This window comes from Neolamprologus brichardi, chromosome 10 (assembly GCF_056152115.1).
Source record: "Neolamprologus brichardi isolate AB-2024 chromosome 10, ASM5615211v1, whole genome shotgun sequence".
Classification (NCBI taxonomy): domain Eukaryota; kingdom Metazoa; phylum Chordata; class Actinopteri; order Cichliformes; family Cichlidae; genus Neolamprologus; species Neolamprologus brichardi.
In genome coordinates, this window is record NC_142113.1 from 5,579,461 (window position 1) to 5,602,473 (window position 23,013).

General features: G+C 40.1%; 1 protein-coding gene across 1 annotated transcript; it reads left to right on the forward strand.

The window, feature by feature from the left end:
* Window positions 1-3,382: 3,382 nt before the first annotated feature.
* On the forward strand, window positions 3,383-22,925 carry cfap58 (cilia and flagella associated protein 58). Its single transcript, XM_035911947.2, has 19 exons — window positions 3,383-3,471; window positions 4,850-5,119; window positions 5,299-5,447; window positions 5,537-5,687; window positions 6,023-6,217; window positions 7,743-7,880; window positions 8,068-8,227; window positions 8,838-8,920; window positions 12,825-13,016; window positions 13,104-13,265; window positions 13,441-13,587; window positions 15,311-15,451; window positions 15,522-15,745; window positions 16,087-16,195; window positions 16,280-16,384; window positions 16,570-16,689; window positions 16,900-17,024; window positions 17,122-17,221; window positions 22,776-22,925. The coding sequence occupies exons 1-19, from the start codon at window positions 3,466-3,468 to the stop codon at window positions 22,893-22,895; spliced, it is 2,697 nt and encodes an 898-aa protein (XP_035767840.2). The 5' UTR covers window positions 3,383-3,465; the 3' UTR covers window positions 22,896-22,925.
* The last annotated feature ends 88 nt before the right edge of the window (window positions 22,926-23,013 follow it).

The following is a 23,013-nucleotide window of genomic DNA, read 5'->3' on the forward strand; positions in this document are numbered from 1 at the left end:
TTTAACCTGATTTTTGTTCCTAAGAAAAATGAGAGCCACGCACGAGGATATTCGTTTTAAATTTCAATAGAACAGTAGCAGTATAATGTCCTCGTACGTGGATATCAGGCCCTAGTAGAGCAAAATTTAGTATTTTGGTCTAGACAACCCAAAATGTGATGTCCACATATGTGGACTCCAGGTCCTAGGAGGTTAATATTTTTGACATTTTGGCTATAAATTGCAGATTTCTTTGTAAAAAACTACTTAAAAATGCATACGTTACTTTTACGCTGATGATCATGCAACATGGCAGTTTTCAGTGACATTAATGGAAAGCAATTACAGTTGAAAGGGAACATTAGAGTAACTACACTTATACGTGCTACTATAGCCCCTTGCCTTCAGAACTGCCTTTGACATGGCAGCCTTACAGCTGACATTACACAGTTTCTGCAGATTTGTGACTGTGGAGGCCATCTGAGTGCAGTGAACTCATTGTCATAGTCAAGAAAGCAATTTGATTTGAGCTTTATGCCATGGTGCGTCATCCTGCTGCAAGCAGCCAGTAAAACAGTGGTGTACAGTGGTCCTAAAAGGATGGACATGGTTGGTAGGATGTGTTATTTAATTACACAACCAGCAACAGTTTGAGCCACAGTCTGGATAGATTCATAATTTCATGTTGTCTTTTTTTTTTTTTTTTTTTTTTTTTTTTTTTTTTAATTTCATGTTGTCTACATCAAATTCTGACTTTCCCATCAGAATGTCACAGCAGAAATCCAGACTCATCAGTCAGCATTTTTCCCATCTTCTTGTTCCCAACTAAATTGTTGCTTGCTTAGAAAACACTGTCTGGGTGGATGTTCTCCCTATCCGATCAGTTATGGAAACCCAATCCTTAAGGAAACAGCAACCCTACAGCTTGATATTCTCTTCTTTGTAAAAACAAACAAACAAACAAACAAACAAACAACAGCAATACCAACAAAAAAAACAGCAGCACAGGTAAGCGTTTTTTTCCAATATTTTATTTTAATTTTTCCAGCATAGAAAAACCCATCAACAAACAAATACAGCTCAAGTACTGAGATAATAGGACAAGAAATAGCACAATAATAATAATAATCAGTAGAGAAAGACAAAAAAGAAAAAAAAACATTAAAATTCGAAACTACCAGTATCCATAATGAATTAAATGTCATGAATATGTAATAAACGGGGAAATTGCAGTGCCATGGTACATGTTTATATAATGTGAGCTTTCTCAAGGTGATTACAAAACAGAGTCCAGGATTTTGAGAAAACATTTGCTGCAGGTGTTTGTAGATATCGAACGTTTTCCAATTGAATGACTGATAACATGTCATTGAGACAGACACTGAAGGAGGGTGGAGCAGCGGACTTCCATTCCTTTAAAATAAGTCTTTTCGCAATCATCATTCTGAGATCAATTGGCACCCGCACAGTCGCGGGGATAGTTCTGGAACGTACACAGCCAAAAACTGCAATTTCTGGACTGGGTGAGATGGAGATCCCATAAGCTTTAGAGTACCAATCAAATATTTTGGAGGGGCAATGCCAGCAAGCGTGAGCCAATGTGCTCTCTGATATTTTACATCTGTCACATATGGGGGAAGTTGAAGAATAAATTTTGTGTAGCCAAACCTTGAAGTAACGTAGCCGATGGACAATTTTAAATTGTATTAATTGATGTTTGCTGTTAACAGAGCAGGAATGAATTTTTGATAGGCATTTGTCCCACACTGATTCTGATATTTCTATGCCCAATTCCTCCCTCCAAGCGTCTCTTATCCTCGTAGTCTGCACTTCAATGCTGTCATCAAACAAATGTACAATTGTAGAAATCAGATGTTTGGAGTAATAGGGCTCAGGAGCAGATTAAAAAGGTTATGTTCATTTGGAACATCTTGGTAATTCTTCATATTGGATTGCATAAAATGCCTGATTTGTAGGTAACCGTAAAAATGTGAACTTTTGCTTAAGCTGATTAAATGATGCAAATTTTCCATCTATATAAAGATCTTTGAATTTGGTTAAGCCCTTCTCCTTCCAAACATAGATTTATCATCCCAAGGAGGCAAAAAGGCATGATTATCACATATTGGTGCCTGCACAGAGGAGTTTGGCAGTTCAAAAGAACCTCTAATTTGGTTTAAAATCCGCACAGATTGGTTTGGAACAAACCCCAGTTTCTTAAGACTCTCAGTCCCCCCCTGCTTTGAGAACACCTAGTTTGGTGTTGGCCAGAGGGCCGATGGTGCAATATGGCAGCCTCGCTTCTGTCAGTCTGCCCCAGGGCAGCTGTGGCTACAACCGTAGCTTGCCTCCACCAGTGTGTGAATGTGAGAGTGAATGAATAGTGGCATTGTAAAGCGCTTTGGGTCCCTTGAAAAGCGCTATATAAATCCAATCCATTATTATTATTATAACAGGTAAGCATTTTAACTGTGCATCTAGAAAGCCCAGCCATAGTGGCACCACAAGCCAGTGTATTCTAATGCTGGTCCCAAGCCGTGATAAATAGGGAGGGTTGTAAATTTCTGGATCGGTTGGGGACTGAGCTATCAGCCTCTACTGCAAACCGGTCCTGCTGAGCAACGTGTGCTCAGAATTCTGGGGGGACAAATAAAGAACGTCCCCACTTTTTTTCTTCTTCCCACTGGCCCTAATCCTGTTCCGTAGGAGAGCACTGTAATCAGCATGTAAAAGTGATGAATGCGGTCAGACTTCATCTTCTTAAATTCTCTCTAACATTTGCTCACTTTCCTCCATGGTAAGGCAAGGCAAGGCAAGTTTATTTGTATAGCACAATTCAAGAACAAGGTGATTCAAAGTGCTTTACAGATATATTAGAAACAAAAACAATGATTTAAAATTGATTAAAACAAGCTAACAAACAAACAAACAAACAAACAAACAAACAAAACAGTATATAAAATCAAAAATCAAAACAGATAAAATCAGAACAGTAGATAAAATCAGTAGTTAAAATGTAAGTTTTGAAATTTAAGCTTAAGTGCAGATTTGGTGCTTTATTTAAATGGAGCTGAGAATAACTGAGTCTTCAACCTGGATTAATTAAACTGAGTGTTTCAGCTGATCTGAGGCTTTCTGGGAGTTTGTTCCAGATATATGGAGCATAAAAGCTGAATGCAGCTTCTGTCTGGTTGTGACATGGTGCAAACTTAGAAAAGAATGACAACTCACGTGACCCCATTGGTCATTACATCTGTGGTCACTGAGACATAAAAACGGTATGCATCAAAACTGATTAATAAAGACAGAAAAGAAAAGCGTGTACAAACTAAGGGAAGCTCCGTTCCCTCGTAAACCCTCGAGATCCATGCCTCTCGCGAGATCACGGTTGCTTAGCAACCAATGACACAGCTCTGTTGATAGAAACCCTAGCGCTATGCCAAGGAATTTTACCCAGAAAATATAAAGTGACTTTGAGTTGGTAGCATGGAGGTAAGTTTGTCTTGAAAATGGTTTAGTCAGAGTATCACAGACGAACACTGGCTATTAAACGGCTAACTAAGGTGTGAAAAATGTCATTGTTTGACTTTTGATTAAAGCTAAGTAGAGACATTTTAGACTTAGCGCATAATAGCATAAAGCAAGTAGTGGGCTCATCTGTTGTACACTCATATTTTATTTATAACAGAACAGAGAAAATATATCTGTTTTTTTTTTTTTTAGCGCGAGACATTTTACTATTTCATTAAAAATATTAGATCATTGTGAATTTGATAACAGTAACAAATCGTAAAAAATCAGGAACAGGGCAAAAAAGGCTGGAAAAGTAAGTGGTACTAAAAAGAAACAGCATGGGGAACATTTTTTGCAAGCAATTAAGTGAACTGGCAACAGTTCAGTAATATGACTGACTATAAAAAGAGCAGCTTAGAGAAGCAGAAGTTCTCAGAAGTAAAGATAAATATCTGTGCAAGACTGAAAACCAGTATTGGAGTCCGACAGTTTTTGGTCATTCAAGCAGTGTTTCATTAAAAACAGCAGGACTCTGTCATGGAAATCATTGCATGGGCTCAGCAGTGTTTCTCTGTGTGAGAACACAGTTTGCATAAATTGCCAAAGTTTATTTAAAATTGACTGAGGCAAAGTGAAAAACTGTTCTGTGGCCAGATGAATCAAAGTTTGAAACTAGTGTTGGAAGTGCATGGACACTGCCTCTTCTTGAATAAAGAAGAGAGGGACCATCTGGCATCTTGCTATCACTTCAAAGGCCTGCATATCTGATACTATGGAGATGCATTAGTGATAGTGGAACTGGCAGCTTGCACATCTGGACAGGCATTATCAATGCTGAGAGGCATGTTTGAGAGCAACATATGCTGTCATCCAGATAATGTCTTTTCTGGGAAAGCCTTGTATATTTCAATGAGAAAATGCTGTATATATTACAACAGCGTGGCTTTGTAGAAGTCCTGAATTGGTTTAAGACACAGCTGTTGCCCCCAGACCCTGAAATAGTCTGACCTTCCACAAAAAGTGCCAACAGCTGAAATATTATTTCCACTTGCTTTTAGTCAAGGAGTCTCTTGTTTGTTTGTTTGTTTTTTGTTTCTATCGAGTCAGATTTTCTTATTGGTGCTCACGCATTCCGTCCAAATCTTAACCGAGATAGTTCATTTAATTTTTAATAAAATTTTATTGTAGGATTTGCTTGTCTTTTCATTTAAATGTGCTTTAAAATAGATGTTTACTTTGATTTTTGTTAAAGGGTTTATGATTTGTATTTGGTCTGATAAAATGACATTGTTTTAAATGTGCTTTAAATACAGTTGATTTGACTGATAGACTTACAGTTTACCTGCTGTGTTTCCAGGAGACGGGGTCAACAGGAGAAGACTCTTTTGAGTCCTTGGCAGAGTTTCAGGTGGTCCTCAGTGAGCTGGTTGGCGATGCGAGCATGGACAAAATCCGGGTGGAGTACGAGAAGCTCATCCATGCGCTGAAGAAGTCAAGAGAGAACGAAAAAAGGCTAATGTCTAAATGCAGGGAGCTGAATGCAGAGATTGTGTCCACCTCAACTAAGGTGGCTGCAGCCCTGAAATTATCCCAGGAAGATGCAACAACAATAACATCACTAAAAAGGGTATGTGCCCCGAACACAAGAACTACAGCATAGTGCAGAATAGCTTATTCATTTAGGTGCTTGACCATAGCAATAATTTTCTGATCATGAGGTAACGGGTATAGAAATGTTTTTGGTTTTTTTTACGTTTTCTTTATTATGTAGCTTCTGCTAAAGAAAATAATTTGCTTACATTGTAGGAGCTGGATAAAGCCTGGAAAATGGTTGATGCTGCTCATGATAAAGAGAAGAAGGACAAAGAGACAATCAGGAAACTACAAGAAGATGTTTCCAACCTCACAAAAATGGCTGAAATTCAAACTGGGTTTTCCAGGGACCAAGAACAAAAGTGTGTCTGTGGCCCATTTTTTTTGACTGTACAGATGTTGGATTAAACCATTTTTAACATATCTGTGTGTTTTTCCTTTTGGTTTTTAGTGATCTATTTAACATGATTGATGAGCTGACCAAAGAGAGGGATAAGCTGCTGACTACAGCAGAGGGTCTGAGAGAAAAACTAAACAAAGCCATTGCAACCCAGCAAGAGGTAGAGGCCAAACGAGAGCGTGCCATGGAGAATATTTCACAGGTAAAAGCATTTGTATCTAATAATGCAACACACAGCAAGGATCAGCGATTTAAAACTCTTTTAATAATTGGTGTCTGTAATTACATATTTAAATGAATTGTAATAATTTTCAAATATGACAGTATTACCCCCGAGTGTATTACCCCTGTCTCAACAAACCCCAATACACATAAACATGCGCTAATGTAGTATTTTCTAGTTCTATAGATGACTTCATGCAATTTCTATTAGCATGTTTTGGTCTTGAGGTAGGATTTCATGACCATTGACTCTGACAAACACAATAAAATTCCACTCTAACTCCAGACTGCTGCTTGTCTCCTGTCTAAACCCAGCTCCAACAGGAGCTTCAGGTGCAACAGAATGAGATTTCCCGCGAGATGAGGCTGAAGGAAAAGCTGGATAAGGAGGTAAAGCAGATGCATGTCGATATGGAGGCCAGGATGGGTGAAATCAAAGTTCTGAATCTGCAAGGCCAAAAGGCTAAAGAGGAGCAGCAGAAACTGGAGCAGCAGCTAAAAGAGCTAAAAGTAAGCAAGGGAGTGGGATGGATTATCTTTCTGGTGTGACATGTTCAAAAATAACTGCTATTGTAGTTATTGTCTCAGCTAAAACCATAGGTTATTATTGCATAAATCTTTTTTTTAGTTGTATGTTGTGTATTTTACATATTTAGATGTTGTGCTTAAAAGAAAAAAATGCCTCAAATTCTTGCGAAAACGTACTTTTTCTTACTTTACAAGAATTTGTAATAATTACCTTTACAAATAAGTATAGCGAATTAGCTCCTCTATTTCAATTCCAAAACTTCCATACTTGTTACTTCCATACAAAGTAACAGACAGTCCAAAAAAGATGGTGGAAACAAGTGCAAGGGGTGATTTGGGATAGAAAGACAGCAGCACGAGTGAAAGGGAATTTTCACAGGTTTTTAGTGATGTTTTGTGTGGTTTTGATGCTGCCACTAAAAAAAAAAAAGACAGGAAACTGAGCTGGAGGTGGCAGAGCAGAGTTGCAGTGACACAGCTTCTTTCTAGTATTGTCTTGATGCATCATCCAGGTAAGTAAATCCCAAAAGGTTGATTGTGTTCATCTGGACGCAGCGTTTTCAGTGGGAGAAACGTTTGGTCACTCATCCAAGTGACTTCTTCAGTCTCAGCTGACTGCAGGTTTCCCCAATCTTATAAACAGTACATTTGCACAATAACTGAAGCTAACCCACAGAATGAACAATGAGCCTGGGGTCAGTTCCTTGATCATTAATATGCAAATTCTCATGAACATTGATCAACAAACACTGATCAAGGTAAACTGATCATTGATCAATGGCCATGAGTCCCATTCACAGAGGTGGGGAATGGCTGCAATCACAGCATTGTCAGATGGTGACAGATGTACCCTTAGGCCCCCTCCTCGATTCAGAGATGGTCTTTCCCTTTTCATGTAAATGGCCTCCTTGACTCCGCCCTCAAACCAGCGTTCCTCCCTGTCCAGGATGTTACATCCTCATCATTGAAAGAGTGTCCACTGGCCTGTAGGTGTAAATAAACTGCGGAGTCCTGGCCTGACGAGGTAGCTCTTCTGTGTTGTGCCATCCGCTTCACCAGAGATTGTTTGGTTTCCCCGATGTATAAATCCTGGCAATCCTCCTGGCACTTAACGGCATACACTATGTTACTCTGTTTGTGTCGGGGGACCCGATCCCTGGGGTGGACTAATTTTTGGCACACCTTGTTTTAGGATTTAAAAACTACAGAGAAAAATCTTTAGAAAAAATGTGTCTCAACTGTTCCGATACTCTTGACAAATACAGGATCACTACAGGTTTTCTCTTAGGCAGCAGTTGTCCTTCCCTCCTGGATCGGCTGGAGCTTTCTTTAGCTGCCTTCCCAGCTTTGACAAATGTCCAGCTGGGATAACCACATTTACTCAGGGCCTCTTTCTAGTATTTTAGGGTCCTTACCTGAAGGTCAGGGTTTTGTGACTTGGCAATATGTGAATAAAATTGAATTGATTTGAAAGAAAGAATACATATTTGTTTTCTAACTGCAACAGATTTTGAATGAAAAGTCAACCAAGGAGTTGGAGCAGATGCAGACGAAGAACACCAAGCTGCAGCACGAGTGTGAGCAGCTGTCATCAACCAAAGAACACCTCTCCCTGCAAAATCAACAGAATATAAATGAGCTTAAGGTACACTGTTGTCCACTGATGTACACTTAAACAGAGTCACAACATGGTACTGTTCAGAGAGTTCATTAAGACATATCAGAATATAGTCAGCGTCAGTGTCCTGCATGTACAATGATATATGCTGTCCATATCCCTCTTCCATCACTGTGTGTAATGTTTCAAACACCCTGCTGCCCCCACTGGTCAGATGAGAGAGGAGGAGGTGAGTCAGTTGCGTCAGGAAGTTGCCAAACAAACAAAGACGAGAGAAGCCATCCAGAAGAAGTTCCACCAGATAGAGGATCAGAAAGCTGATGTGGATGTGCAACGGGAGACCCTGAAAGCACAGATCGCTGGTCTGGAGAAAGGTAAAGGAGCTTACCTTATGACTCATGAAACACATAAGCACATGACCGTCTCACATCTGCAACTTTGAAGTAGAAATTTTACAGGCGTATACTGAATAATATATAATTTTGAGGCAGTGACAGTAATCACTATGATAAAAAAAACAAAAACACTAAGCCAGAATGTAAGTGGCTTTTTGGTATTACGAACAAAATCCTGCAATGAAAAATCCTTTGATGGATTTTGGAGAACGTGTTTCTTTTGTGGCCATGGATACATATTGTATTGGTGGCTGACATAATGAGGCCAAAAAGTAAGAAAGTGTTAAGATTGTTAGAAATGCACAAATGCACACAAACACCTGATCAGAACAGAGTAGAGGGATGCAGCACTAAGTGTTAGTTTGATCTACTTCATTAAGTTTAAGTTGTCATTTTCATTAATGAGTGAGACACCACAAAGCCTTCTAAATTGCAGTGTAATTTTTCAGTGCAATTTCTAGGCCTGAGAAATGACTTCAGATGACACAGCGCCACACTCGTGGAAGGAAAATGGTCAATTTTGAAATGTTCAACACGACTGACCGTCAGCAGACATCATTTAGTAATCACCACCCTTCTTCCTCTACAGATCTTGAATCTTCTCAGAAGCAAGTAGAAGCTGACAAGAAAGCCATAGAGGAGCTGATCCGAGAGAGAGACATCTTAAATAAGGTTTCCGTTATAGCTTATAGTGCTGTGACACACTATCAACCAAGCTGGGACATTTTATAGGATGTGCTCATTTTGAATCTGATTACCATGAAACCTTTTTAACCCTCAGAGGTCCTAATTATAATACTGTATAATCATCCCTGCACTTCGGGAGAGCAGCATAAACCATTGCTCCTTTGCAATATCAGACAAAAACAAATACCTGAACCCCAAATATGTATTGAGATGATTTACTATATAACAGAACATGTTTGCTTTTGTGCTTTTTACTATGGTTCAAGTTCATTTACAGTGAGATGTGTCCAGTACATAAGCATGGGTATTTTGTTGGCTTTAATCTATTTTTGTGGTCTAAGGCTTATATGTATGAAAACTTCAAGTCCACTTAACTGCACTGTTAGGATTAAAACTACGATGATGTAGTTTGAGTACTGCACTTTTGACACAAATTGAAAGCTGCTCACCCGTTCTTTTACGAGCATGTTACGCCCCACTTAAAAGCAAAGTGTTGGGGGGGTAACAAAGTTAAAAAGAAATGAAATTTCCGCAGGGTAGATGTCAGTAAAACACGATTCATTACACAACACTACTTAAGCAAGTATGAACACAGGGAAGCTCTGCTTGTCAGGGTCTCCAAGGCCAAAACAACAAACAAAACACCCCCTTTCTAACTAAAACCAAACAGATCATTAGCTGTGCTCCCTGACTGGCCACAAAACAGGAGAAAATGATTGAAACAAAAATGGCAGAGAACCCCTACCTGCTTCCACTGTGGTTCACAGTTATCTTAGTAAAAGCACACCCTTACTCACGAGATTTAAAAAACAAACAAACAAACAAACAAAACAAAACACACCAAGGTTACACCAAAGTTGTAAATTCACACACACGCAGCTGCAGCTTGCCGCCCAAACCACTGCAGCTCACAGCTTAGGCAAAAAGGGGGAAGAAGACAAGGTGTAGTGGTTTGAGATGGCAGTCTGTATGCCCTGGCTGACGAGCTGTAACACACCTCAGCTGCAGCTCATGAGGCAGACCTGGAACACAGGAGAGGGAGAAAAGGCTCTCTCTCACATAGGGAGAGCCACTAGAGGTCAGCGACCGTAACACCACATAAAATATTACATAAAATAAAACAGACGTACTTTTAACACATACCACCGAGTTCATTAGGGAGTTTAACACTGCATCCTGGACAGTGCACCAGCTACCACATTGTCCATACCTCTCTTATGTCAGATGTCTATGTTGTACTCATGAGCAAGCCACGCCCACCTCATCAATCTCTGGTTGTGATTGAAGGGTTCCTTTGGACTGCACAAACGAAAATTCCAGCAGAAACATCTGTAGTAGCCCACTAGACCCAAGAAGTGCCTGAGCTCCCGTGTTGTAGTGGACACAGGGTAGCTCAGGACAGCTTCCACCTTTGCATTTACAGGGCACACCTGGCAGTGTCCCAGTTGCTTGCCGAGGTATGTCACTACTGCCTTGGCAAATTCACATTTTGCCAGGTTCAGGGTTAGGGAAGCCTGGGCTAAATGACCAAAAACATTCCTCAGTGTGCTAATGTGCTCAGTCCAGCACAGCGAATATATCACGATATCATCCAAATACACGTTACAGTTTTCAATGCCTGCTAACACAGAGTTTATAAGCCGTTTGAAAGTGACTGGTGCATTTCGCATACCAAATGCCATTACTGTGTACTGCAGGAAATGGTCTGGAGTAACAAAAGCTGAAATATTAGAGGCTCTACTAGTTAAAGAAACCTGCAAGTACCCTTTTAACAAATCTAATTTTCTTATGTAGGTAGGTAGGCTCTGTAAGTGTTTGGGAACTGATGAGGCCAATATTGAAATGCTTGCCAGTTTGCATAGGATTTCAACTGCTCAGCTGGTTGGTGTGTCCTTATGTTATCAATGTGCAAAAGGTCTGGACTGAAGTCCTGTTTAACACCCCGAGTTTTTCACTTCTCTTGTTCACTGGTTTGGACATTTGGCCCCAGGTTTTTTAACTTGTGCACCTTCTGTTCTATTTGCACTTTTACACACTAATTCTGTCTGCTTCTACTTTCATTCCTCTTCTCTCCAGAGCGTACCTCCATCTCTCTTCCATCTACTGCCAGATCATGACGTTGTCTGCAAACATCATAGTGCACAAAACATTTCTGCCTGACCTCATCTGTCAACCTGTTCATTAACACTGCAAATGAGAAGGTGGTCAGAGCTTTAGCTCCGTGTAGTTACTACAGCTCAGCATAACACCGTTGTGCTTGAATATTGGTTTTAGTACACTTCTTCATTTCTCTGGCATTTTCTCACTCACTAAAATTGTGGTAAACAATCTGGTTAAACATTAGACTGCCCTCTCTCCTAGATAGCCTCATACATCCAAAGGTATGTCATCTGAACCGACTGCTTTTCTTCTTCCTTAGTGCCCACTCTTCCATACAACCCATTATAAGCCGTTTTCTTTGCCTGTGCTACCTCTTTCTTGGTCATACACCTAGTCTTCCAGAATTACTCCAGAATTCCTCTTTCTCCTCTAAATAAGGATACACACTGACAACATTGAACATCGCCCCTTCGCTTCCCAGCTTCACATCGCCCTCTCTGACACTCTCTTTACCTCCACCATGCTCACCCTTCAAGATTACCCCTACTCCATTTTGTTTCCTATCTACATCATGGTGTGACAGTTGCATCCACACACAATACCCTATATCAGGTTATTGTGTGTGGATGCAACTCTAGTCCTCGAGAGCTACTGCCCTGCAGCTTTTTGATCCCTAGCATCCCTATTCCAACACAGCTGAATCAAATGGTTGAATGAACTCTTCAGCATGTCTTCTAGTTTGGCAAAGGTCTGGAAACAAGCCATTAATTTGATTCAGGTATGTTGGAACAAGAATGCATCTAAAAGCTGCAGGACAGTAGCTCTCAAAGACTGAAGTTGGAGATCCCTGCCTTAAATCAGCCTTTGTTCTCTCTCCCTTTATCAGTCATAATCGTTATATTTAAAATCCCGCTCTCACCTCAACACTCCTGACTTTCCTTCTCTCTCGTTGCCTCCTAACACACCTTGTCCCCCTCCTCCCGCATTGTCTTCAGCCAAGAGTAGCACAGTTTCCATCGGCACTGCCCAACAGCACCCGAGGCGATTTATTGTTAACCTGGGCCCTGAGCGCTCCAGTGTGGAAATCTCATTCCTGATGACACACACATATATATTTGAGAAAGTTTTTACACCAGACGCCCTTTCTGAAAAAACCCTCCCCATTAATCCAGGCTAAGAACCAGCACTAAGAGTACCCTGAATTGTGGTGCTCCTGTGGCTGGATCAGAATCATGAAGGGTTTTCATGGATGTATTTTCTTCCTCTACCAAGAAGAAAGCTTTAAGCTGGATGGTTGCTGTTGAGGATGTGGCATCTCAGTGTTCAGATCACAGGCCAGTTTTAAAAGATTTTGTGCTCTGGGAGCTTAGCAGTGGTTCAGGATGTTGTTTATATCTCTTTTCTATGGATGGAGGAGTTTTACCTTGTGTTTTTTAATCTGGTGACAAAACATACTCGATATTGATATTATTTTTCATGCAGATATTAATACACAAAGGTGTACACACAGGCTGACATCAAACTCAAGAACATATGTTTAAAAAAACAGTTAAACTTCTCAGTTTTTAATTCAGAATTTTTGTTATTTATTTTTTGTTGTGATAAATGTGTGATTATGATTAACTGATATAGAAGAGGTCTACAGGGTACTTGCCTCAATCACTCTTCATATTCAGTAACCAGTGGTTTCTGTATAACAGTACTAAATGAGTGTGTCTTCTTTTTGGTCCTCAGCAGCTGGAGCCTATGTTAATGCTTACTGTTTTTATGCTTGTATTCCCATGAGCAGAACTTAATCAAAGCTGTGCAGTCAACTGAGAAGCAGCAAAACCTTGTCAAGCTCCTTGAGCAGGACAAGAAAACGTTGGAGCACGAGATCAACGGCTACCGCCAGGAGGCCCAGAAGCAGCGCAAAATCATCCAGCAGCTGGAGAAAGAGCGTGACCGCTACATCAACGAGACCAGCAACCTCATACAGAAGGCAGGTCATGCAGGAGGAGCTAGTCTCCTGGATTAGCTTACGTTTTTTTTTTTTTTTTTACAAATGGGACTTATCTTCTTTCCACAGGTACAACAAAAAATGAATGATGTGGAAGTTAGAGAGACAGAGATATTTGACTGGAAGAAGAAGGTCACTGAGGCTGCGTGCAAGCTCAAACAGCACGAGAACTTGCTGGAGACTGTCGTGTCTGAAAGGAACCTCTACAGCAAAAACCTCATTGAAACTCAGGTAATAGCAAAGTGATGATGTGAATCACTGCTGGTGTCATCACTCAGCAGAGCTTAAATACACCAGGGAAAGGTTGAACACACCATATTTACAGATGTTTATATTGTAATTCCTCTTCATCTTTTCTCTTCTTCCCTTTCCTGTGTGGTCATTGTGTTCTATCTTTCTCCCTTAGGAAGAGATTGCAGAGATGAAGAGGAAGATGAAGACCATGAACAACCAGGTCACCCGACTCAGAGATGAGATCAGTGTGAAAGAGCTGGCCCTTGCCAAGGATCAACAGGAGCACAAACGCTTAGAGAAAGAAAACGAGACCCTCAAGGTACAGAAAGGCTCCACAGCGGTTCATGATGGAGTGTGGGTCTGACCTCGTCTTTATTTATCTGCTGATTTGCCTTTTTAGTAACTTGACTCTTGTGAAAATATATATTCATTTGAATCCCACCATTGCCATTCTGGATGGTTTTGCCTGTATTGCACCGTTTTCTAAAATTGATTTAATTGATTTAAATTCTTCTTTATAAATGCTTTTATTAAATATTACAAAATGCCTTCTGCAAAATGTAACTAAAACGTTCACCAGTAGAGGGCAGTGTTTCACAAGAAAATGCTTATTACTTCAGTTGGTTAACACAGTCACTTCCAAGCTAGAAGATCCTGGGTTTACACCAACTGTGTGGAGTTTCTCCCTGTGACTGTTGGGTGGTGCTTCCATGTTTATGGGAGCGTGAATGGTTGATTTTCTCTCTGTTGTTTGCCTGTTGTTTTTACTGTTTCTTTTTTGGGGGGAGGTTTGAAAATGGCTGTTTTCCACGTGCTTCAGCTGCTGTTTGTTGCACTACTCTTGACATTTTGAGCTTCCTCTCATGTTGCATTTAGGGTACAGTGGCGTTGCAGTGGAATAATTCCCTCCGTGTCTTTTGTTTATCATCCATGACATCAGTGGAAATCGTAATTGGGTGAATAAAAGATGTGAGGGAGAGTTCATAAGAAGCCATGAATCTGTCTGCACTTATACTAGACCGCTAATGTAAATAATGATGTTTGCTGTGAGACAGTGCAGAGTAGAGCAGAGTGACAACAGAGAGTACCTTAAATACCCTGTGAAAAATACCACTTCAATACTGGGGTTGGCATTTTTAAAAAAAATGTAGCCAACCAATCACAGTGGGGAAATGGTAAATGGCCTGTATTTATATAGCGCTTTACTAGTCCCTAAGGACCCCAAAGCGCTTTACATATCCAGTCATCCACCCATTCACACACACAGGTGACGGCAGCTACATTGTAGCCACAGCCACCCTGGGGCGCACTGACAGAGGCGAGGCTGCCGGACACTGGCGCCACCGGGCCCTCTGACCACCACCAGTAGGCAACGGGTGAAGTGTCTTGCCCAAGGACACAACGACCGAGACTGTCCAAGCCGGGGCTCGAACCAGCAACCTTCCGATTACAAGGCGAACTCCCAACTCTTGAGCCACGATCGCCCACGGAAAGTTTATTAAGAAATGGTCCCCACTCCTCTGTCCACTTTTTTGCCTTCTCACCAAACAGTTTCTACTTTAACTCTTGCAATGTTCGGGATCACAGCATCTCTGAAGTTCATTTAATAAATCATAATCCTAAACATTGGTAATATAAAAACACATATTGCTAAACTGAGAGATTTTATATCTGATATAGTGATATAGCCTTTTTATTAGACTCAGTTGGCATCACTTCTAATCACTTGTGTTGACATTTCAGGATGAACAGTATTTCCTGAAACTCCTGTCTTGTTCACCTATTTTTTTGATTGCCTTTAATTTTATAATGATCCACTACACAGCACTAGAGAATAAATTTCATTACAGGAGATGGCTTTTACCCACAGGTATTAAACCACTGGAGTGATTTGAATTACTCCAGTGAGTAACTGACAGATTTCAATATATACATGTAAATGGGGGGATCGCAATTATGAATTGGTGGTATATAGATAAAATTGTCTTGAACTGAATTAAATCCATGTTTGCTCCAATCTAAATTTCCTGCATTTCCTACAGGCAGAACTGCAGCTGATCAAGCAACAGCTGGAAGAAACAAAGCAGTGTGTAGACAGCCAGAAAACAGAGCAGCAAAAACTGCAGAAGATAATATCGGATGCTGATGCTGAGCAGACCCAACAGAAGAAACAACTGGAACAGGTAAAGAAGGAGAAACATAGACGGGTAGAGAGAGACAGAGAAAAAGATTCTGATTATGTGTTCTCTCAAGGTGATCAGAGAGCGGGACAGCCTGGGCAAGCAGCTGCTGCATAGCAATGACGAGCGTACACTGTTGTATGAGAAGATCAGAATCCAGCAGTCAATCCTAAGCAAGGGGGACTTTCACTACAAGCAGAGGATCGAAGACATCCGCCTGCTCAAGCTGGAGATCAAGAGGCTCAGACGCAAGAAAAGCATCCTTGACAAGACTTTGCCCAACACAGAGGAGCTGAGGTAAAGGGAGGCATTTGTGGCGAATAGTGAAGAAGGAGAAGGAAGGCAAGATACAAGCATTGAGCACAAAAAGGAAAAGGAATGAGGGGACCCGCAGAGAGCAGTATTTAGAGTAAAAGAGCCAAAAGGAGTGAGATGGAAAGATTGTTAGGTAGGAATCGCTGCTGTCAAACAGTAAATTATTTCACATAGATCCTTAAAAAAATTCCAGTATTTCTTGTGATATTTTCACAATGGATTCATTTTTAAACTCTTAATTAATAGAGTGAAGTTGTTGTTTTTGCCTCCAGTTTGACGGAATTTAAATGGAAATTATGTTAATATGTAATCCTGTATTTTAGGCAAGAGCTGTTTCATCTGCAGAGGCAGCTGCTCAGAGAGAGAGCAAGGAACAGCGTGCTCGAGGAGCAACTGAAGCCGATAAATATTCACAGATGGAGGCGACTAGAGGTGAATGATTTATCCTTGTGTTAGATCGAAACTTTCATAGCACTAGCTTTTCTTTTTCACATGTTCTAAATGACTGACTTGCAGGGGAGTGACCCTGGTAAATACGAGCTCATCCGTAAGATTCAGTCCTTACAAAAGCGCCTGATTGCCAAAACCCAAGACCTTGAGGAACGCGAGCTCTTGTTGCAGGTGAACACCTGAACACTTGTTTTAAACTAACTGATCTAACTAATGATCTTTGCTTTGTACCTGCACAAGTCTGTTTGGATCATTAGTCTTTTCAAGTTTACTCAAGTGTGACTCACAGATGCATGGTCTTCTTTTAAGCCATGTACTTTACCCATAACTTCCTTTCTTTTAATTTTACCATGAAGGAAAAGGAGAAGCTGTATGTGGAGCTAAAGCACATTCTGGCCCGGCAGCCAGGTCCTGAGGCAGCCGAGCAGCTCCAGCAGTGTCAGTGGACCATCCGAGACAGAACCAAAAAGCTCAAGGTCTTGTGCAGAAAATTCCAGATTTGGATCATTTGTTTGCGTTTACTTTTTGATATAAATAATGACTTCAATAAAATAATATATATTGTTTTAAAGTCAAAAAAACTGGCACCAACATAAAAGACAGTATTTTTTAATATCTATTTTAGACAGATGGCACTGGTTTCTCACATCTCTGACAAAAAGATGTTTTTCCATCTAATTTTTCAGGCACTGATAGCAGAGTTGAGGATGCTTGACTCGAAGATGAATGAGTATAAAAGTGAGAATCAAAGACTGGCCACGGAGCTAGCAAACGTTACGAAGAAGTACCTAAGTGAGAAAAAGCTCCAAAGGTGAGGCTGATCTTTGTTCTAATTAAAAGCTCCAGTATATAACGCACTGAGAAAACGTTCAGCTGCTCATCCTTTCGTTCACTGTGTGTCTCCTCAGTGAGCAGAGGACAAAGATCAAGGTGGAGCACCCGGAGCTTCTGCCTCAGCTGAGCAGCAAACCCCATTTTACAGGAGGAGGTTTCAGAGTTGATAACCCTGTAAGAAGATAATTTAAAACCTCATATATTTTAAAACATTCAAAATGAATAGTTCACAAATCATGACATGACCTCGCACCTGTCCATGACCTCAGTAGCATAAGGTTGACCATTTGTTGCTTTCAGTTTTATGTTCTAATATTCCAGCAAAACCTGTACTGAGGTCTTTAAGAGCTTGGCTCTGCAGTACACCAGCATGAATTTATTTATATTGTGCTTTGTTTAATAAGAGTGATTATGCAAATCTTAAAAGAGCAATATAGGTATGGGCAGATTAGAAATTGCAGTATGGTTCTGATGGGCAATGTTCCCTCTAAGCTGTGCGCGTGCTCAATTGCGCACTGCTGGCACGGTCTCTGCACACAGAAAATCTGCGTTGCGCACAAAAAAAAAATCTAACCTGAATTGAAATTAAAATTAAAACTTTAACAATTCTGTTTTGCAGTGTTAGTCAGTAAGTGACTGGCTGCTCCCGTGTGGGATTAGAACGATGCCCCCTTATCCCATAGTCCAGCCAATAATGCAATTCACATTCGTATATACGCAGCTAATCAACGTCGTTGACAGGCTATGACAGCGTCCTTATGTGCGACACCGGTGTTTTAGCTAGCAAAGCTGATGTGGAGTGAAGCCATGTTAATGACAACGTGTACAACCATTGGAGATGTGAGCAGGACAGACGGAACGACTGACGGGAAAAGTGTGGACTTTATACCAGTTTTTTTAATTGTGTTGATAGGCCACGTAAAACCAGAGTTATGATAAAAATATCTGCAATGTTTGGTTTTCTTCCTGAATACTATCGTTGTTTATATTTACTGCGGGAAGAAACGGTAAAAACAGCGTTTTATAAGGAAAACGCTCAAAAGCACTCTACACCTGTGAGCAAAAACAAAACCAAAAAACCCCACCCTTTCCTATTGGTCAAAAAAAGTACCATGTCGACCAATCAAAAAATGATATGGCAACATGGCATGTAGTTGTTTAGAAAAGGGGGAAATTTTAGGAGTGACGGCGGTGTTTGAGATGTGAGAGATTTGCGATGTTTAGCACAAATCTTGTGTAGTTAGTGTGTAGTGTAGTCAACAGTTTTGTTGTGTGTGTCAGAACAATAAGGCGACTGCTGAATGTTACAGGTGTTACAGCAGTGATACATCTGCTATTGTCAGGCCTGCAGGTATCAGGCTGTTGTTCTCCTTTATCTCATAGTGGACAGAATTTTTTTTTTGGAGTGGCGCAAATAATTTGTGTGGCATCAAATTTGATGCAGAACACCTGATTGTTCTGTAAATAGTTTGAAATGTTTGTTTCAAAACACCTTGGCTGCATTAAAAAAAAGCTGCAAAAAACTTTGTTGTTTGCCAAACTGAGTTACTTTTTTGAAGAAGTAACTATATAATTAATTGCCCAACATTATTTACTGTATTTTGCAGACAGAGAGTTACAGACTCTCTCCCAGACTACAGACTCAGACTCATAATACAAGTCAGAGCTTTATAAAAAAAAGAAATAAAAAAAAGAAAGTTGTTCAAGAGTTCAAGTTATTTTTACTTCCAATAGTGCTAACATACTGCACAGGTCATGAACAAGATTTTTTAAAATTTTCATTGTAAGTTGACTAAAGCATCTAACATAAATGTAAATGCTGTAATTAGATTATTTTAATAAACCATGTAACTTGGATGGATTCGATGCTGGCGTGACCACAGTGCACACGTCTGCTGTTGCTCACAGTGGTCCAAGTGTCCGCTCAGGGAGTTTGTGTGTTCGCTCAGACACATGAAACATTAGAGGGAACATTGCTGATGGGCACCAAACGACTTTAGGGTTTATTTATGAAGCACACTATACTTCCTGATAATATCTGATGGATATAATGATCCAATCTAACAATTTGTACATGATTGTATGAATGGAAAAGAATAAAGAATCCTGTGTGTTCAGTTTTCACAGCCACAGCATCAGCACAGCTCTATCTGGGCTTCACTGCTTCTCCATTTGACCATTAAACTAAACATCAACCACTACAGATTGTTCAGGCAGTAAAACATTTGGTTTCTTCATTTTTAAAATGAGAGAATAATGTGAACATTACTCATGTGTTTTGCAGTGTTCTGATGTGTGTGCTATCTAATAGAGTTCATGATTGTTAAATGTTCTGCTATTCTGAGTCTTGATCTTTCTCGGCTCTGCCATAGATCTATGTTAACCAGATGTTGACTCATCTGTCTGTAAAGGAACTTGCATATATATAAAATGTTTTAATATAAAATGTTTTCTTTCGTTCAAACCTCCATCTTTCACACATTCACTCAGCAGCAGTTTTTGTTTCTAGTTTGCATTAGTTTATTGCCATCTAAAGCATTTTAATAAGACTTCACGTTCTGTTTAACAATACAAGCATTAAAACATTTGTCAAATGTAGTGTTCAGAATATTGTACTGGAAGCCTATTTTCATGAGATTTAATAAAAAAGACTTTTATCGCGTTGTCATACCTGATATTAAAAGCTACAGATCTCAGTGTTGCCAAATCCCACTGTAACCCCTGACTGTACTCATTTTTCTGTTTAGGTGTGAAGTCATCCTCTTCCATGTAGGCAACAGAAAATACTTTACCTGTTTCTACTTTGAGTACATTTCAGAGTCTGTACTTTTTCACTTTTACTTGAGTAAAAAAGTATATCAACTTTTACTAGAGTATTTTTTTAACACAAGTATCTGTACTTGGGGTGGCTGTAGCTCAGGTGGCAGAGCAGGTCAGCCACTAATCAGAAGGTCGGTGGTTCGATCCCGGGCTGCTTCCTGGCTGCATGCCGAATATCCTTGGGCTAACCCCATGTTTGCCTGCTGGTGGTGGTCAGAGGGCCCGGTGGCGCCAGTGTCCGGCAGCCTCGCCTCTGTCAGTGCGCCCCAGAGCAGCTGTTGCTACAACGTAGCTTGCCACCACCAGTGTGTGAATGACTGAATGTAGTGTAAAGTGCTTTGGGGTCCTTAGGGACTGAGTAAAAGCGCTATACAAATGCAGGCCATTTACTTCTGTCTGTATTTCTTTTCTTTTTTTTACCTCGGATCATTCGGTTATAAAACGTGCGACATTTCAGTAAGTTAATATGATATCCCTGTCATCTCCACAAGATGTCAGCAAAATACTCACCACAGTGCATTCCATCTACCAAATTACTTAGACATAGACATGATTTTATAGTTTTCTTTGCCAGGAATAAAAGAAAATATATATTTAAACTAGAAGGACACTAATGAGGAGGATCGTCTGTGAATAAGCTATTTTAAAGACTGTGATCTGGTTCTGGACCAAAATGTAACATTGTTCCATTTCCCATCCTCCTACTCTCCACCAAGTTTCCCAAAATTTGGCTTGGTGGTTACATATAATCCTACTAACAAACACGCGAAAAAACATACCACCTCATTGGCTCATGCCTTATCAGAAGAATAAATTCTGTTATAAATAGAACATACATGTGTTTGTTTTCAGCACAGCAACCCAAATGATACCATGTGATTATTATAAGTGCGAGCAGAATTATAGGTGGAACCCTTTAAAGAAACATGTGGCCCTAAAAAAAATAATCAGTACATTTTTATAGCAGCTTGGGCACACAGTGTGCAGCAAGTGATGATAATTTAACTGAGTTCGTGTGAAAGTCCTGTGAAAGCTACAGCTGTTTGTTGACGATTCTTCGTGGGTTGAAGGTGTGCTCATCACTGAGGCGTGATAGCAACGTGTTTACGTGGAATAACACAGGAACACGCACTCTTTTATACATTGCGCATTTAATATCCCCATTTTCAAATAAAATACTTTTATTTGTGTAGTAGTTCATGACTATTTGCACACAAATTTCTCCACCCTTGTTTAGCATATATATATATATATATATATATGTTGTTATGGAGTTATTCCTCTTCCAGTGCTGTTACAGTATAACCATGGCAACCAGTCTGGACTGTGTGAGCTGTGTTGCTGTAGTACTGCGAGGCCTCTGACAGGACATGTCTCCTTTCTTCCTTTTTTTCTCTTTTTCGCTTGAAGAAGCAGCTGCTCACGCAGGCTAATGAAGATGGTGTGTGCAGGCTTTTGTTGGCTTGTTGCAGTGCGCATGCTGATTTTACACTGCACGCCTGTGAGCAGGCCAGGGCAGCACCTCCTATGTATTGACGTCATGCGCAACACTCCTCTCTGCCTGTGACTGCTGAAGCTGCCAGTTTCAGCTCTAGGATATTATTCATTAACATTTTTTTCATTTGTATGGTCGTCACCAAATACAAAATGAAAATATTCATGAAGTGCTGGGTTGCAGAAAAAATGTCCAAATAATGTCACAGCATCACTGTTTAAAATAAGTGGGAAAACACACAGAGCATGCACAGAACTCTCCCTGGTTGCTAATTTTCTGTGAAACCTTTAATAAGTCTAGTCCTCTCATGTATTGCTCAGAGCTGGATGTTCCTGGCCGAAGTGAAGATCTTGTTTTGACATTTGGAAACTTGAGCATCAGAGTGTGACAGTAACATACGAACTGTTACGTGAGTGCACATGTTCATACTGGCCCAGATGGACCTTTCTGAAAGGTCCAAACCTTGACCACAGAGTCGAAAGTAGGGATTAACTGGATTTAAATCACAGGCTTGGATGAAAAAGGCATCACATTGTTTATTACTGCTGCCATATATGAGAAAATGCATCCTTTAAGGAAAAACATGAGGTCATTTTAAGTTTCTTTTTTAAATAAGCTTTGGCTGGGAGAAGATGGTTTCTGGATCCTGTTCACATTTGACTTCTTATTCTGAAAATTTTCAACATTTTGTAGATGCATTTTGTAGATTATACCCAGTCATGTTACATGTTATTAACTCATCTAGTTACAAAGCTGTTTCTTTTTAGCACCACTTGCTAATGAGCTAATATTTTTCAGTAACAAACAGTAAAATCTCTCAGTCCAAACATTTCATGTTTTCTGTGTTCTAAAGTAAACAGGTTTGGGTTTAACAGATTTGTAAATATTGTTTTTGTTTGCGTCTTACATAGTATTCCAAATTTTTGGAATGCTATGTAAACCTTTTGGAGATAGGTAAGTTGTGAACCAGGTTTCTTTGAGCTTCCTAGTTTATCTCAGTATTCTTGCCTTCTTGTGTTCAGGCAGACTTACAAACCCAAAAAGATATGTGTACCATAATTTAAACATATGCAGAAATCCTTGTGAAACCCTGAGCTACTCAAAGATAGATTCATATTTTAACAGGCAGATTGTTTCCCCCTAATCTTACTTTTGGAACAACTCAAAAGGGGACTGAAGATAAATCTGACTTGTATATGTGAGAAAACATGAGAAAACCTAAGAGTGTCACTGGTTTATATTCCAGTATATGAATCATTACTTTGTGTCTATTTCTGCATTTTCCTTTGCATTCCCATCATCATCAAAACAAAGCATGTTTTTAAGATGTTTTTCGTATATATGTATATATCTACAGACACACATATGTAGGAAAATTAATTTTAAGCTATATTTTCCTCTCTGTGTGTTCAGGTCTATGGCAGAATGTCAAAGCAGACAACAAAAGAAAAGATGCTCACACTCTGTGTACACAGTGGGCTACCTCGCTACAAGCATCATCTCCTCCCCTCCTTCCTACTTCATGAATATTAGGGAATTAATGCTGGCAGGCAGGGAGAGCAGGAAGGGGCTGGGACAAAGAGAGAAAGAGAGGTTAGTGAGGGAAGCAAGCGTGGGGAGAGGGAGGGTGAGGAGAGCTGATATCGTCACA

What these genes read in the sequence shown, in the direction of transcription:
- cfap58 (XM_035911947.2), top strand. An exon ending in AACGCGAGCTCTTGTTGCAG is followed by an intron (nt 16,385 to 16,569) that starts GTGAACACCTGA and finishes TTTACCATGAAG; the next exon opens with GAAAAGGAGAAGCTGTATGT. An exon ending in GTTTCAGAGTTGATAACCCT is followed by an intron (nt 17,222 to 22,775) that starts GTAAGAAGATAA and finishes CTGTGTGTTCAG; the next exon opens with GTCTATGGCAGAATGTCAAA.